The following is a 16,004-nucleotide window of genomic DNA, read 5'->3' on the forward strand; positions in this document are numbered from 1 at the left end:
TCGGCTCGCTCAAAAAATTGCATATTGTAGCTTTTTTTGTACATAATGTTTCCGCCCTTGTGTCCTGACCGAAAAGAGCTTCTGGACATCAGAACAGCGATCAATCACTAACCTTGATTAGGATGGTTTCTACTTCAACGAGTCGGCAGTGCAAGACATACTGCTCACCCCGGACCAGGCCCTAATCCCTGCGGGCACCCTGACGAAACTACATCTGCAAATAAATAATCTGCCTCTACCCTCCGTTCTATTGGCAAACGTACAATTACTTTTTATGCATCGTCAAGACCGTACGGCAGCATCCGGTAATGTTAGGGGGGAGAGGTGTGTCTCTTTGTTAAGAACAGCTGGTGTCTCTAATATTAAGGAAGTCTCAAGGTTCTGCTCGCCTGAGTTAGAGTACCCCATGATAAGGTTCTATTTACCAAGAGAGTTTTCATCTATATTTTTCTTAGCAGTCTATTTACCACCACAAACTGATGTTGGCAACCAGACCGCACTCAATGACCTCTATCTGGCCATAAGCAAACAAGAAAATGCTCATCCAGTGGCTAGTGATTTTAATGCAGGGAAACTGAAATTCCGTTTTACCTCATTTCTACCAGCAACTAGAGAAGACAAAACTCTAGATCACCTTTACTCCACACACAGAAACGCATACAAAGCTCTCCCTCGCCCTCCATTTAGCAAATCTGACCATAACTCTATCCTATGCTAAGCTACAGGTCCGTTTCGCTAGCACAGACTGGAATATGTTCCGGGATTCATCCGATGGCATTGAGGAGTTTACCACATCAGTCACCGGCTTCATTAACTCTTGAGTCTATTTCCGTCTGTTTAAGCTAGAGATATCAGTTTTGCATGGGCTGCGTCACAATCCACAGCATACGCCAATATCTTCCTTTTGCATCTGCGATGAAAGGTGGCTGAGCTACAGCGGTGTTTGTCAGACCATGATGTCCTGAAAATTGGTATCTCACGAAAACGTCTGTAGTGTCCGAACGGTTTGGCCTACAACCTATTATGACCCCTCTATCGAAACGTGAGTCTCTCACGAACAGGTCCATGTCAACTCCATATTAATGCCCATGATTTTGGAATGACATGTTCGACGAGCAGGTGTCCACATACTTTTGGTCATGTAGTGTATATATGGAAGTAGTTTAGTGCCTAAAAAAGGGGGTTAAATATGTCCCCCAAAATGTCCTGGTCTTTTTTACATATTGTGATGTCACGAGAGGCTGTGTCCTGGAGGGACGTTACATCCCCCTGAGGTGGCTGCAAACCCAGACAGCTATGGCTCCATCTGCTGGTATGGTCGGGAACTCCACCCCTCTATGGCCAATCTTCCCACGCAGCTGAAACAAATCAGGGGCTGATGGGCTGGAGAGGTTGGGAAGGGAAGAGACACGGTCTGGAGGGTGGGCTCTGGGAAGAAGAGAATTGTGTTATAATTTCGTTAGTTGCCGAAGACCTTTAATAAAATCCTTGTTTTGGTTGAACCTGGACTCCTTGCACTACTTGGGCAATCCCGCTGGAAGCGGTAGCCTCTCGTGGCATCACAGATGGTGGAGAATACGGGCACGCTCAGCGTTAATAGTGCATGTCAGAGGAGGATACCGAAGGTTTGATCACCCAGTTTTCCAAGTTGGCCGTAGGCTCCCCGCCCGACTGAAATGGAGGACATATTGAAAGCCCTTGTTGCTGGCCAGCAAGCCCAGATGCAAGCAAACGTGGCTCTCTTGGAGGAGCAAAAGAAAGCCAACCTTCTGAAGGCAGAGGAATTGCAGTTGCAGAGACAGAGGGTGGTCCAAAATACCCGCCCAATAAAGGCAAGTGACTTTATATCTAAGATGGGAGCTACCGATGACATTGAGGCATACCTGCATGCATTTGAGGCCACGGCCACTAGGGAAGCCTGGCCCAAGCAACAGTGGGTTGGTCTGTTAGCCCCCTTTCTAACCGGGGAAGCGCTGAATGCTGTCCGGGATCTGGGCCCTGACCAGGTTACTGACTATGATGCCCTGAAGTCTGAGATCCTCAGCAGATATGGACTCACAAAATTTGGTATGGCCCAGCGCTTTCACAGTTGGACCTTCCAACCAGACCAACCTCCTCGGGCGCAGATGCATGAACTTGTCCGAATCGCAAGGAAATGGCTGGATCCGCAGAGGAATACAGCAGCGGCGGTGGTGGAGGCCGTTGTGGTGGATCGTTACCTACGCGCCCTGCCTTATGAGGCAAAACGGTTCATCAGTCAACAGGCCTTGACCACGGCTGATCTGACCGTGGAAGCTGTGGAAAAGTACCAGGCCACAGCGGAGATGCTGAATGCTTCCCGAAAAGACCCCAGGAGTGCGGCCCCACCACAAATGGGAAGAACCCGTCCAAAGGACCCCAAGGTCTCGAACCCAGCCACGTCAGGACTTATCCCGGCTCCAGGGGGAGCCAGAAACCAGGCGGGGCCAAGAAGAGTACACCAGGAGGGGGAAACTCGACAGTGTTACCGGTGTGGGGAGATGGGACATATCTCCTGGCAGTGTGGGAAACCAGCCGATGAACCTATGCCCACTGCGGAGTCCTCCAGCTCAGCACCCACACACCGTGTTGCCTCGCTCTTGGGAGTCGTAGATGGCGGCCCAGATCGACCCCCCACCTGCCCGGTAACTGTGAATCACCATGATGTGGAGGCCTTACTGGATTCTGGTAGCCGGGCCACCCTGGTGCGTAAGGATTGTGGGCCCAACGTGTCTGACCCCGGGGAAAGTCCTCCCAGTTTCCTGTGTCCATGGGGACACCAGAGAATACCCCATTACTGAACTTACAATGACCAGCACACGGGGAACCATACACACGACGGCGGGGGTGGTTGATTCCCTCCCCGTCCCTGTCCTAATTGGACGAGACTGCCCAGCCTTTTACCCACTCTGGAGAGAGTCTCAGGAGAGGATAACCCGAGTACCTCGGAAACGGAGAGGCAAGACTCATCCTGGGAAGGCTCCGGTGCAATCCTCCGAGTTACTCACTCCCGCCCGGGCTCTGATAGGGATGGCAGGTGCCCAGACCGACACAGAGACGGAGCTACAGAATCTGGACAAAGAACTGTCGGGTCTGAAGGGGACCGCTGAGAGGTATCGTTTGTTAAAGCAACAGTTAGACATGAAGACAGAAGAGTTAGATATCCTCCAGGCTAAACTCCAACAGAGCTCCTTCCCTAAGCAACAGGAGGAGCTGGAGAGGCTGCGCAGGACCATCGAGGAGTGTGAGGAGACCCTGCGCAGTAGTAAGGAGGTCCAGAAGAAGGCAGAGGAGAAGTACAAGGTGTTGGAGAACAAGATGAAGAATGCGGAGGCAGAGAGAGAGAAGGAACTGAAAGCTGCTCAACAGAAGCTAAACTCTGCTAAAACCAAGGCTGATGCGTTCAGTAAGAAACTCAAGGAGAGACAACAGGAGGCTGAGTCCCTGGTCCTAGAGTTGGAGGAGTTGAAGAGAGAGCAGTCTGGCAAGCACCACGGCAATGCGGACGCCCTCTCCCGGCGTGATGCCTTCTTCGCTGCCTTTACCCCGACGAGGACGTCGGTCCCGAGGAGGGGGATGTGTGATGTCACGAGAGGCTGTGTCCTGGAGGGACGTTACATCCCCCTGAGGTGGCTGCAAACCCAGACAGCTATGGCTCCATCTGCTGGTATGGTCGGGAACTCCACCCCTCTATGGCCAATCTTCCCACGCAGCTGAAACAAATCAGGGGCTGATGGGCTGGAGAGGTTGGGAAGGGAAGAGACACGGTCTGGAGGGTGGGCTCTGGGAAGAAGAGAATTGTGTTATAATTTCGTTAGTTGCCGAAGACCTTTAATAAAATCCTTGTTTTGGTTGAACCTGGACTCCTTGCACTACTTGGGCAATCCCGCTGGAAGCGGTAGCCTCTCGTGGCATCACAATATATCTCTCATTTTCAAAACAAACTTCCTTTAGACATTTTTTTTACCATCTGTTTTTCCATCGGTTATTCAATGCGTTTCTATGGGCATCGACGATGTCGTCCCCACAGTGACCGTACGTACATAACCCAACCAGAAGACATGGATTACAGGCAACATCCGCACTGAGCTTTCTAGGAGTGGGACACTAATCAGGACGCTTATAAGAAATCCAGCTAGGACCTCCGACGAGGCATCAAACAGGCAAAGTGTCAATACAGGACCCCGTGCACGACTCCAACACCATCATTAAGTTTGCTGACGACACGACGGTGTCCCCCCAAAACAAATCTACAAAAATGACTATTATGACTATCGTTAGCCAAACTTCCATAATCGTTCCATCCCTAAATCAGAGACCTGGCAGTGTGGTGCCAGGACAACAACCTCTCCCTCAACATCAGCAAGACAAAGGAGCTGATCGTGGACTACAGGAAAAGGAGGGCCGAGCACGCCCCCATTCACATCGACGGGGCTGTAGTGAAGCGGGTCAAGAGCTTCAAGTTCCTTGGTGTCCACATCACTAACAAACTATCATGGTCCAAACACACCAAGACAGCCGTGAAGAGGGCACAACAACGCCTATTCCCCCTCAGGAGACTGAAAATATTTGGTATGGGCCCTCAGATCCTTAAAAAGTTGCACCATTGAGATCATCTTGACTATGGCAACTGTTTGGCATCCGACCACAAGGCGCTACAGAGGATAGTGCGTACGGCCCAGTACATCACTGGCGCCAAGCTACCTGTCATCCAGGACCTCTAAACCAGGCGGTGTCAGAGGAAGGCCCTAAAAATTGTCACTGACTCCAGCCACCCAAGACCATTCTCTCTGCTACCACACGGCACCGATGTACCATGTCTGGAACCGAAAGGACCCTGAACAGCTTCTACCCCCAAGCCATAAGACGGCTAAATAGTTAGTTAAATATTTAAGCAAATAGCTGCCCGGACTATCTGCACTGACCCTTTTTGCACCATTTTTTTTGACTCATCACATAGGCTGCTGCTACTGTTTATTATCCATCCTGTTGCCTAGTCACATTATTCATAGTTATATGTACATATCTACCTAAATTATCTCGCACCCCTGCACATCGACTTGGTACTGGTACATCGTGTATATAGCCAAGTTATTGTTACTCATTTTGTATTTATTATTAATGTTATTATTACGCGTTATTACTTTTCTATTATTTCTCAATCTTCTCTCTCTCTGCATTGTTGGGAAGGGCCCGTAAGTTTGCATTTCATTGTTAGTCTACATCTTTTGTTTACGAAGCATGTGACAAATACAATTTGATTTGATTGCAGGTTTTAAGTGCCTGGGCAGATAGGGTGAAAATGGAATGAGATGGATCTGTCAATATTTTCTATATCAAGACACACAGCTGGATGGGCATAGCTTAGTTCATGTGTGCGGTACACCACCCCAATAAGGGATGAGCATATGGCAGGTATAAAGTTGAGTGTGCTAGCTAAGCTAACCCCCTCCCAGTGTCTTCACTGACAAAAGTAAGGAGCAGGCTGAGTTAATAGCATATTAGGCCTCCCCCTGGCCAGAACCAAATGGGCCAGGGGACGAAGGGTGGGACAGCACAGAGTCTGGCTATTCTTTCATAATTTACAGACCAGAGATAATAATACAACAGGCAGAAAACAACTGGAAAAGCAGAGGGGGCTTGTCTGAAATGCAGTAAGGCTGAGTAAAGGTTACACAACCCCGCTACTCTTTATGATGACTATTCTGAATGACAGTGTGAACCAATGGAGTCAGAGTTATAGCCATCTTGTAAGAACATCTTTCTGCCAACTACAACCAAATCCATCATATTATGAAGCATACCTCCATAGTTTTATACCAGATTCAAGATGAATTCAGAGTTTGAGCCTGAAAACCATTAGCCTAAGTCTAAAATAACAGAGCTTCGATAGTCTAACTTAAATTAGCTTTTGTTGAATAAAATTAATAATAAATAACAAATCTGCAATCACAAGCAACTAATATCTTGTATATCTTTTAATTGGCAAAAATACATTCTAATTGGACAGACATTTTGTTTTTACATAGAGTGTGAAACTATTAGTAGGCTATCCCTAGCTGATGGGGACTTTTACAGTAGGTGGCTCACAAGCAAGGTGGCTTAGGCCTAAGAGCTTTATGGAGGGTTTCCATTGAAGCAGTTGTGGATTTCAAAGATTTAATTTTTTTCTCTCTCTGACAGACAATACACGGACAGTAATCCAGTCGGGTGTCATTGGCTACAGTCAGCTCCAGTAGGACCACATTTAAACAGTATTTAATCTTCCCACTCAGTATGGATCTTCCCACGATCAGCCTGGCAGGCCCCCAAAATGGACAAATAAAAAGAAGTGACTTAGGGGAGCAGCGGGATATGGCCATCATAGCAAACAATGGCATTTGTCACTCAAATCCACCTTTTCCTTAGCTTGGCTTTTTAAGACTGTTCGCTTCTCCCTCGCCGCAGGATAGGGCATCCAGTGCAGGAGAACTGGCCAACTCTTATACCCTTTTCACACTGTCATGCAGTCCTGAACCATACTGTGCTGGCTCTGATATTTTCTTTTCACATTGTCCTTTTTGGCATTGTCCAGGTATTGTCCTGGTTACAGCAACGATGGTGCATGCGGAACGAGGCCAGCGCAGTACAGCTTGGCTCGGCTCAGTAGTGTCAAAACGCTGAGTGTTTGGGATCTAAATTGATGAAAGTGTCTCTAAACTGTTGCCTCTGTGTTATCATCTTAGTCCCAAGCTTAGTTAAGATTGTGGATGAATGGATTTGTGATGAAGAGAATAAAAAGCTGTAACATACCTTTAGCGGCAATTGCTTTCCATTCATTTGCGTTGGTACTCTAAGCATTACCCAAAAACCTATTTCACGACATTATCACTGACCCCATTTAAAACTATTTTTTACCTTCCAAGACTTAGGTACAGGCTTCAGCAAGCCGTACAAGGTAGGCCTCCACCGCTTTGTGCAAAACGAGTAGGCCTATGAATACTTGGCAGGGCTCGACATTAACGCTTATCCTCTTGTCTGGGACAAGTAAAAAAAAAAAAAAAAAAGTTGGACAAGAAGAATATAGATTTAAGTTGTCTGAATGGACAAGTATTATTATTTATTTTTTATCACACAAGAATCGCAATATCAAACAATTACTCCCATCAGAATTGGATCAGAGAGGCCAACAATGGAATAATATTCAAATCTATTTTTCATGTACATAAATAAAAAATCCTACATGTCAAAGTGGCTACAGCTTCATGTCCAAATCGATGCTGACATGTGGGAGGCACCAGACAATGTAGCCAACATTTAATGAGACTTGTAATTACATAATTATAGGCGAAACGCCAGTCATGTTTGACAAATATAATGAAGGATAGGCTAATTAACATTAACGCCTAAAGGCTTGATTCTATCGACATACTCGAGGCACGGTTCATTCAGATCTAATGGTCACAAGACCGGAGAGTGAAGGACAGTGCCTGTTGCGCACCGCACGTCACCATGTCACCCACCTTGAATTTGAGCGGAGGTGGTCAGCATTTTGAAAGTATTTAACCATAAACTTAATTGTTCAAAACCTGGACATTTTATGAAGTATGTCTTACCTTGTTTCAAAGTAGCCTAGCCAACATACGGCCATAGACATTTTGAGGGAATTATCTTATAAACACTTAATATGCCATTGAAACCAGCATTTTTCTCATGTTCTATTGGTTTTCAGATCAAAGCTATTTTATTGTCCAGCAGCCAAATGCATACTCCTAGCCTTATTAGTAACCCATCCAAGTTGTTGCTATTAGATTCCCCTTCTTTCTAAGTTTCTAATGGTGATTTTCATCTCTGTCACATGAAAGCCCTTGCCTGTGCAGTGTACTGTTGAGAATGGTGTTTTCCCGCTAATTGCATTTTGGAACATTCGCGCGTAGGCCTATAATAGCCTACAGCCATGTGTGCATTTTTGAGTTTATAATATGAAGAAATAAAACTGTATCAACATTTTCAGCTAAACTGTCTGATCTGTTGCATCAGCCTCATTGCTTTTTTAAATGTTTTAATTGGTTGTATGAATTTTGGATCTGTCGTCCCAGAACTGTCCCAGTCTATTTTGAACTGTAGACATATTTTGTATCGTCCAAGAGACGACAGGACGCCCTTAAGCGGCCTAATTGTAATGTTGCTATATTTTATAGGCTACCAAGGGTGGCCAACCATCCTCCAGGAGCAAGGGGCAGTGTTGTATTTTGATACAGGCTTGAATATGCAAAGAAGCTAATAGGCAGAGTGTAGCCTACATTTTTGTCTGATTCTCAATGTTAAGTGGTTCCTTGCATCATACATTGATGTAAAAATGGTCTTACAGACCTTCTTTTCTTTGGGACAAGTAATTGAGATTTTGGACAAGTAAAACATCTGTCCTACTTTTCCGAAGGACAAGTGGCTAAAAAAGTTAATGCCCTGCTTGGACTGTTTCAAACATTTCTGTTCCTAAAAAATTATATAAATCGCCAAATAAATTTGAGGACAAGCTTTCACTATTGGCTTTTTTTGGTATGCGAATTAATAGAAACCAAACGGGGTGCTAAAGTGAGCAATTTGTTATGAACTACGATACTCAAACATTTGAGTCCTGTGATTAATCGTTCATGGACTCGTTTCAAGGTAGAAAGGTTAAGACATTGTGAAAACCTCAGGAAACTATCCCTGTAATCGCCGGCAAGAGAATAATTAAATGGCTAACAGCAACTGGCTTACCTCCGTCTTCCACCGATCTCTTCTGGCCCCCGTAGCCATACATGGAGGGGTCTACAATAGGGGGGGAATTGTTTAGGTGAGGAATCTGCTCATTCCCCATTGTTCCTGCCATCTGAAATGTGAGGAAAATAAGAATAATTACTTCAGAGATTTTCTATACATTGTTGTTACAATGTGAGAAACATTTCACCAAAAAATAGCTTATTACAACACTACATTTTTCAAAATTGCCAGCGCTATGACCACTAACCCATTCATACCCTACCTTTAGCGCCTATTGACGATAGTATCTTCTGGCCGGGGAAGCTTTGATAAGAGCCCCGATTATTGTTCTGAACGTTAAAACACATTGCTTGCAGTACGGTTTTGGAAAAATAAGGAACGTATCGTTCATTAGGGCTCCCACACAACCATATGTCCATGTTACAGTGCTTGTTTATGGAAAACAGACAGAAAATAGAGGCGTACATGTGCTAATTAGCCATCTGCGTCTCAAGAACACCTGTGTGTAAAGGGAAGACTGACGACACAAATGTCTTGTCGCTGAAAAATACTGTCGGCTGCAACCGTGTTAAAACCGGTTAAAACATTTCATGTTTAGATGGAGTATTTGTCTGACTGCCAGAGCCAATTAGCCTCTAAACAGAACATGTAAGGTCCTTGGACTATAAGGAGTAATGTAAGGATCCTTTAGTTCATTATCAGGCTATATGACCACATGTCAGGCAAATGCAATATCTGTTGGTCAAAAGCACTTGTAACCATGAGAGCTAGGGCTTTTATCTGCTGAACAACACAACAAGGTTGACTCATCGGCAACTGAAATGTCTAAACCAAATAGCCTAACCTTGAGAAATCAAATGACAACAAAGTAAAAAAAACACAAAAAAACTGTGCAACACTGTATAGAATTGTTTTCTATTGCTCTTATTCACCCTCAAAAGCTTTAAAAGCCATGGGGACGTTGTAAGTGTAAAGGATTTAATCATGTATCATCCAAGCTTTGAGTAGCCAATGGAGTCATGCAGTTCTACCATTCCCCTTCCAAACAACGTATTGTCGATACTTGAGATGATTTTGAATCTTTCAGAGACCAAATTGTTATCACCTCTCTCCATGAGTTTTGGGGCCAAAGAGCTAGTTGATGAGCATTCTGTCAAACAATGTAATAGAGGGGTCAATCAATCAAACCACGTATATTTTGAATGAGAGGGAGCATTGTAATATCTAAGTTTACCCCAAACCTCTATGTAGCACAAATAATAGGCATATTAGCTATATTATCTAGTAAAAAAACATAACATAGTTCTAGGGTGTTAGGTGACGAGACAAACAATGGATGCTATGCGAGAATTCTACAAAAAAAACTGCAGTAATCAAATCAATTTTCACTAAATGTCAATAATGTTGTCGTCAAAATACATAAGTCATTTGAAAACATGAATGTGGAAGTTGTTAACCATGTCTAAAAATCCCAATACTGTACGTTATGATATTTATGCGATATGAGCCCAAATTTAAAGCAAGTGCCATGCTTAGAACGTTCAATTCTGTGGGACAGACCTTTTTCTGAAACCTGTGAAATCGGTGTGTTCATATTTGCTCTTTGCGTATGGTATTCTAAAATCCATGTGACATTGTATTGCCAACAAGTATTGGAAAGTCCTGAGGGTGTTTTACGGTCATCAGACGTCCTTGGACTGAAATACACTGCTCAAAAAAATAAAGGGAACACTTAAACAACACAATGTAACTCCAAGTCAATCACACTTCTGTGAAATCAAACTGTCCACTTAGGAAGCAACACTGATTGACAATACATTTCACATGCTGTTGTGCAAATGGAATAGACAACAGGTGGAAATTATAGGCAATTAGCAAGACACCCCCAATAAAGGAGTGGTTCTGCAGGTGGTGACCACAGACCACTTCTCAGTTCCTATGCTTCCTGGCTGATGTTTTGGTCACTTTTGAATGCTGGCGGTGCTTTCACTCTAGTGGTAGCATGAGACGGAGTCTACAACCCAGCTCATCCAGGATGGCACATCAATGCGAGCTGTGGCAAGAAGGTTTGCTGTGTCTGTCAGCGTAGTGTCCAGAGCATGGAGGCGCTACCAGGAGACAGGCCAGTACATCAGGAGACGTGGAGGAGGCCGTAGGAGGGCAACAACCCAGCAGCAGGACCGCTACCTCCGCCTTTGTGCAAGGAGGAGCAGGAGGAGCACTGCCAGAGCCCTGCAAAATGACCTCCAGCAGGCCACAAATGTGCATGTCTGCTCAAACAGTCAGAAACAGACTCCATGAGGGTGGTATGAGGGCCCGACGTCCACAGGTGGGGGTTGTGCTTACAGCCCAACACCGTGCAGGACGTTTGGCATTTGCCAGAGAACACCAAGATTGGCAAATTCGCCACTGGCGCCTTGTGCTCTTCACAGATGAAAGCAGGTTCACACTGAGCACATGTGACAGACGTGACAGAGTCTGGAGACGCCGTGGAGAACGTTCTGCTGCCTGCAACATCCTCCAGCATGACCAGTTTGGCGGTGGGTCAGTCATGGTGTGGGGTGGCATTTCTTTGGGGGGCCACACAGCCCTCCATGTGCTCGCCAGAGGTAGCCTGACTGCCATTAGGTACCGAGATGAGATCCTCAGACCCCTTGTGAGACCATATGCTGGTGCGGTTGGCCCTGGGTTCCTCCTAATGCAAGACAATGCTAGACCTCATGTGGCTGGAGTGTGTCAGCAGTTCCTGCAAGAGGAAGGCATTGATGCTATGGACTGGTCCGCCCGTTCCCCAGACCTGAATCCAATTGAGCACATCTGGGACATCATGTCTCGCTCCATCCACCAACGCCACGTTGCTTTAAGGACATTACATCAAAGTTGGATCAGCCTGTAGTGTGGTTTTCCACTTTAATTTTGAGTGTGACTCCAAATCCAGACCTCCATGGGTTGATACATTTGATTTCCATTGATACTTTTTGTGTGATTTTGTTGTCAGCACATTCAACTATGTAAAGAAAAAAGTATTTAATAAGATTATTTCATTCATTCAGATCTAGGATGTGTTATTTTAGTGTTCCCTTAATTTTTTTGAGCAGTGTATAAGGTAAAACGTGTTTCCTTCGTTTCGGTCATTCAGATGTTCTCAGAGACATGGAAAAAACATAGCAGGTTACAAAGTAGAGCTTCGTAGCTACGTTTTCATGTATGGGTTGTCAGGGATTGGTCCAAATTCACCATTCGCCACCCCCATTTCCATGACGAGTGCTAGCTTGCTAGCTGTGTGGGAGAGCCTGACACCGTTCACTGAGGCAATGAGCCGGGCGAGAGGCTGTATTGTGCCATTGTGGCTGTATTGTGCCAACAGCGATTTTTGTGATTGATGGTTTTATTATTTCAAGTAAAAACTACAATAACTCAGTGGCTACAGCCCTACAATCGATAAAAACATAGCTAAATACCAGTGTATTGAAAATGTGTCCTAACTATCTTTCTGTGCAGCTGGCTCGCAGGCAGCTCACCAACTGCGAGGCTAATTATTTGCTGGAAACAGTGGAGTTTATCCTCCCATCACCAGCGTAACGCATCAACACCAAAAATAACATTTTGTAACCCAACTCAAGTGTAGGCCTTCCTTGTAACTAAGCTATGTTATTAGACTAGTAGCCTTCTGTGTTACAGTTCAGACTTAGTGAGAAGTGTGTCTGTACTAGCCTAACACAGACTATGTGTGATGTGGTGTTTGTGTTGGTGGGTGCAGTGAGAGTGTGTGGGGATGCTGAGAAGTGTGTGTGTGTTAGACTATATGTGTGTGTGCGTGTAGGTGGCACAGGCACAGGGTTGGGCGTATTATTTGGCACTCTAGGCCTAATCAGTTGGCCTACTGAATACAACAAACATAACTGTGATATATATACAGCCTAACAGTTACTAATTGGTAAATAGTAACCCTGTTTTTTGTTCATGATTATGTAATCTCAATTATATGTACTCCGTTACCACCCCTGGTGTGTGTGTGCGCGCGCATGGGCTGCACCTTACTCCTCAGTGTAAACTCCCAGTTCTGCATAAAACGGCAAGATGTAATTTCATTCCGTACTGACTAATTAGCATAATATGTATCTAATTTGCATAAAGTAGTATACAAAGTTGTATTCTAATTTCATAAATTGTTTCAAATTGTTACAAACTCTCAGTTTTGCATAGAGCACGAAGATTTGTTAATATGACCACCCTACTTTAAATTATTGGCCTTTAATTACTGAAATGATGTATTCCGTACTGCCTAATTAGCAGGCACCCTATCTTAAGTGCCTCTTTTGCATAATATAGCATTTGAATCGCTTTTTGGGGAGGAATCATCTCTGTGTTCTACAGCAATTTCATAACAATATGACCACCCTATCTTGAGATATCTTGAGTTATTGGACAAAAAGTGTTGAATTTAAGAATGATTTGGTGCTTTATTGACTAGGGATTAACATTGACCTGTCCGCGACCTATTTTGACCTTTTCCGATTAATTGAAAATAAATCCAATCCTGTGTTCCTGGGAAGCTTCTCTATAACATGGAATACAAAGTATAACACCAGAACCACAGTTGCATTTTGTCCTCTAAAACAATGTTTTGAATGGGTTGCTGGTGTCTGAGTAAGAAATATATCTTCTTTTTTTATGAAAAAAATACTCCAGTCTGAAGTTAAACTTTTTAAACCATATTGAAAGTGTGTAGAAATTATAATGAACTTACATTTTTGTATCATTTAATCTCTGAAGAATTTTTGTTCAATCACAGTATTTTCAATATAGAGCTATTTTTGGTTGATTTTGGTCTCAAACCAGTGCGTTTATTAACATTCCTCAAGAATATGGGCAAAATGTAATTACTGACAGTGAAAGAGGTGGGAATGTTGTTCCTTTGTCATATAATTGGTACATTTACTATAAATATAGCATGAAAAATAGTTTTCCATATTGTATTTTGGCGATGCGAATATTGATTCGCGACTGAGACAACCTGGTTCAATTTAGGTCTGGAGTCTAACACCCTAATACTAGTGACAAATGAATCTACCCTTACCTGCTCCTTAATCGGGTTTCCTAACTAGACACACCCCACAGCGCATAATATGGTGCTTGCCAGTTACATAATGGAGCCTACTTGCAAACTTTTATGGGGGGGGCAATTAGCTCAATGATGTTCACAACTGGGAAACAAGATGGATAACGATCTGTTTAAAAACGGGTGGGTTTGGAATCTTTGCCTACTTGTCACTGATTGTTATGGGTTTGAGAGCAAGGCCACACAGTTCAACCACAGAACTTCAGTGACTGAACAACAAATTGCATATGGACACGTGTGGAAAACGTAGGTAGCTACTGTAGCTAGCTTAACATAAATTAACTTGAAGACTTCGTGGTAACAACACGGTAAACTACATAAAAACATAGTTTTCCAGTCGTGACCTGTTGCAGCCAAAATGAACAAGTACGAGTACGCATAGCGAACTCGAAACTATTGTGGTTGTCAACTATCATAGAATGCTGGCTAGTGTTTTTCATGAGCGCATAGCACAAGCTGCAGAGATGGGCGGGTTAAAATATGTACTTTATCGTCGTTTAAAAGGCCTAGTCCAAACTCAGTCGATTCCTTTGCGAGTTCCTCTACTCTTATTACCTGTCGAGACCGATGTAAAGCGTCGGCGAAGCCGTCAGCTTTCATTCCGGACTGAGCAACGGAGGCCTGTCCCTGCACCAACTCCGCCATCATCATCCCCACCCAGACTTCTCGGTTGTCACTAGTTACCACAGCCACAAAGTCAGAATTGGCTATCGTAAAAAAAAAAATCATGAAAACTAAAATTCGCTATTTTGTCTTAATTTAGGGTTAGGCACAAGGTTAGCAGTTCGGGTAATGTCAGATTGTAGAAACAAGTGGGGTTTAGCCATGATTATGACTTTGTAGCTGTGATAACTAGTCACGGCCAGACTGCTCAGCTGTTGGACGCGTTCGAGCAGATCACTTTTGTGGGGCTTTGAAAATGTGTTGAATTATGTGGACAAAAATTGTCCGATTTGCGTCGACTGCATGAACTTTACATAAATCATGTGATCAAAGGTCATGCCGTTTTGACTGCAGGCGACTGTAATGGTGCGTTCAAAACAACTGGGAACTCTGAAAAATACGAAGTCAAATCATGACGTTGCTCTAGAAAGAGGCCAGAGTACCCGAGTTGGAATTGCGAGTTGGATGACCGTTCAAAACGATTCTTCCCAGTCGGAGCTCGTTTTCTTCCGAGTTCCCAGTTGTCATGAACGCTCGGAAGTCGGAAATTTCCGAATTCCCAGTTGTTTTGAACGCGGCACAAGTTTTAGCGGTTGCTCGCAATATTCATTCTGCAGCTATCGCCTGAATTGTGGGAGGCTCTATTGTCAACCAATCGTGTGGGTGATTTTGTTTGACGCACGCGAACGTGACCAAAGACGTGACTGAAACAGGAACCAACTTTGCAGCAATTCATGTATAGGCCTACAGTGGATATGTGTAAATGAATGTGATATTTGAGATAATTGATTGTACAATGTACACGTTTTCAGTTTGTGAGTGTGTGCTATGGGGGTTGGAGACATGTTTATTTGTAGGCTACATTATAAAGATACACTTTTATTAACAATGGCAACACAAGCCTTACTTTGAAAAACCATATCAGTAACCAAGTTTCCATCCAACCATTTCATGCGGATGAATTACTTGACTCATGAAAAAAGTAATGACCTGGCTGATGGAAACAAGATATGCAGGTACAATTTTATAAATGCCGACAGACAATTTGTTCGTTCGACATGGTGGGATCTTTTTGTGTCTGTAACATTAATTATGCGAGAAATGGCGGTGGAAACGCCTTTATGCGCAAATATTGATATAATAACCATCATATCAAAGTAAACTTGGAATCACGCAATGAATCACTGCAACGCTTAACAAAGAGCTGCAGTCAGTTTCAGAATGGGTGGCAAGAAATGTTATTCCCAAATATTTCAAAAACTAAAAGCATTGTATTTGGGACAAATCATTCACTAAGCCCTAAACCTCAAAAGCTCAACTAAATCTTGTAATTAATAATGTGGAAATTGAGCAACTCTATTCCACATCAAGTAACTCAGGCAAGCAGTAAAATAAAAAATAAAAAATACACCTTATGGAACAGCGAGGACTGTGAAGAGTCACACACACAGGAACA

The 16,004-nt window shown here is 43.9% G+C and overlaps 1 protein-coding gene across 4 annotated transcripts in view; it reads right to left on the minus strand.

The window, feature by feature from the left end:
• Positions 1 to 14,565, minus strand: part of LOC121584581 (far upstream element-binding protein 3) — a 70,483-nt gene extending 55,918 nt beyond the window's left edge. For 2 of the 4 annotated variants that reach the window (XM_045225821.1, XM_041900543.2), the window contains exons 1-2: positions 14,441 to 14,565; positions 8,761 to 8,872 (exon numbers count right to left, since the gene is read on the minus strand). In XM_045225821.1, coding sequence (XP_045081756.1) covers positions 8,761 to 8,872; positions 14,441 to 14,536 — 208 coding nt within the window. In that variant the 5' untranslated portion in view covers positions 14,537 to 14,565. The remainder of the gene's footprint in view (positions 1 to 8,760; positions 8,873 to 14,440) is intronic. The other 2 variants (XM_045225822.1, XM_041900544.2) reach the window with 1 other exon arrangement.
• Positions 14,566 to 16,004: the final 1,439 nt, after the last annotated feature.

Source organism: Coregonus clupeaformis, chromosome 16 (genome assembly GCF_020615455.1).
Source record: "Coregonus clupeaformis isolate EN_2021a chromosome 16, ASM2061545v1, whole genome shotgun sequence".
Lineage (NCBI taxonomy): Eukaryota > Metazoa > Chordata > Actinopteri > Salmoniformes > Salmonidae > Coregonus > Coregonus clupeaformis.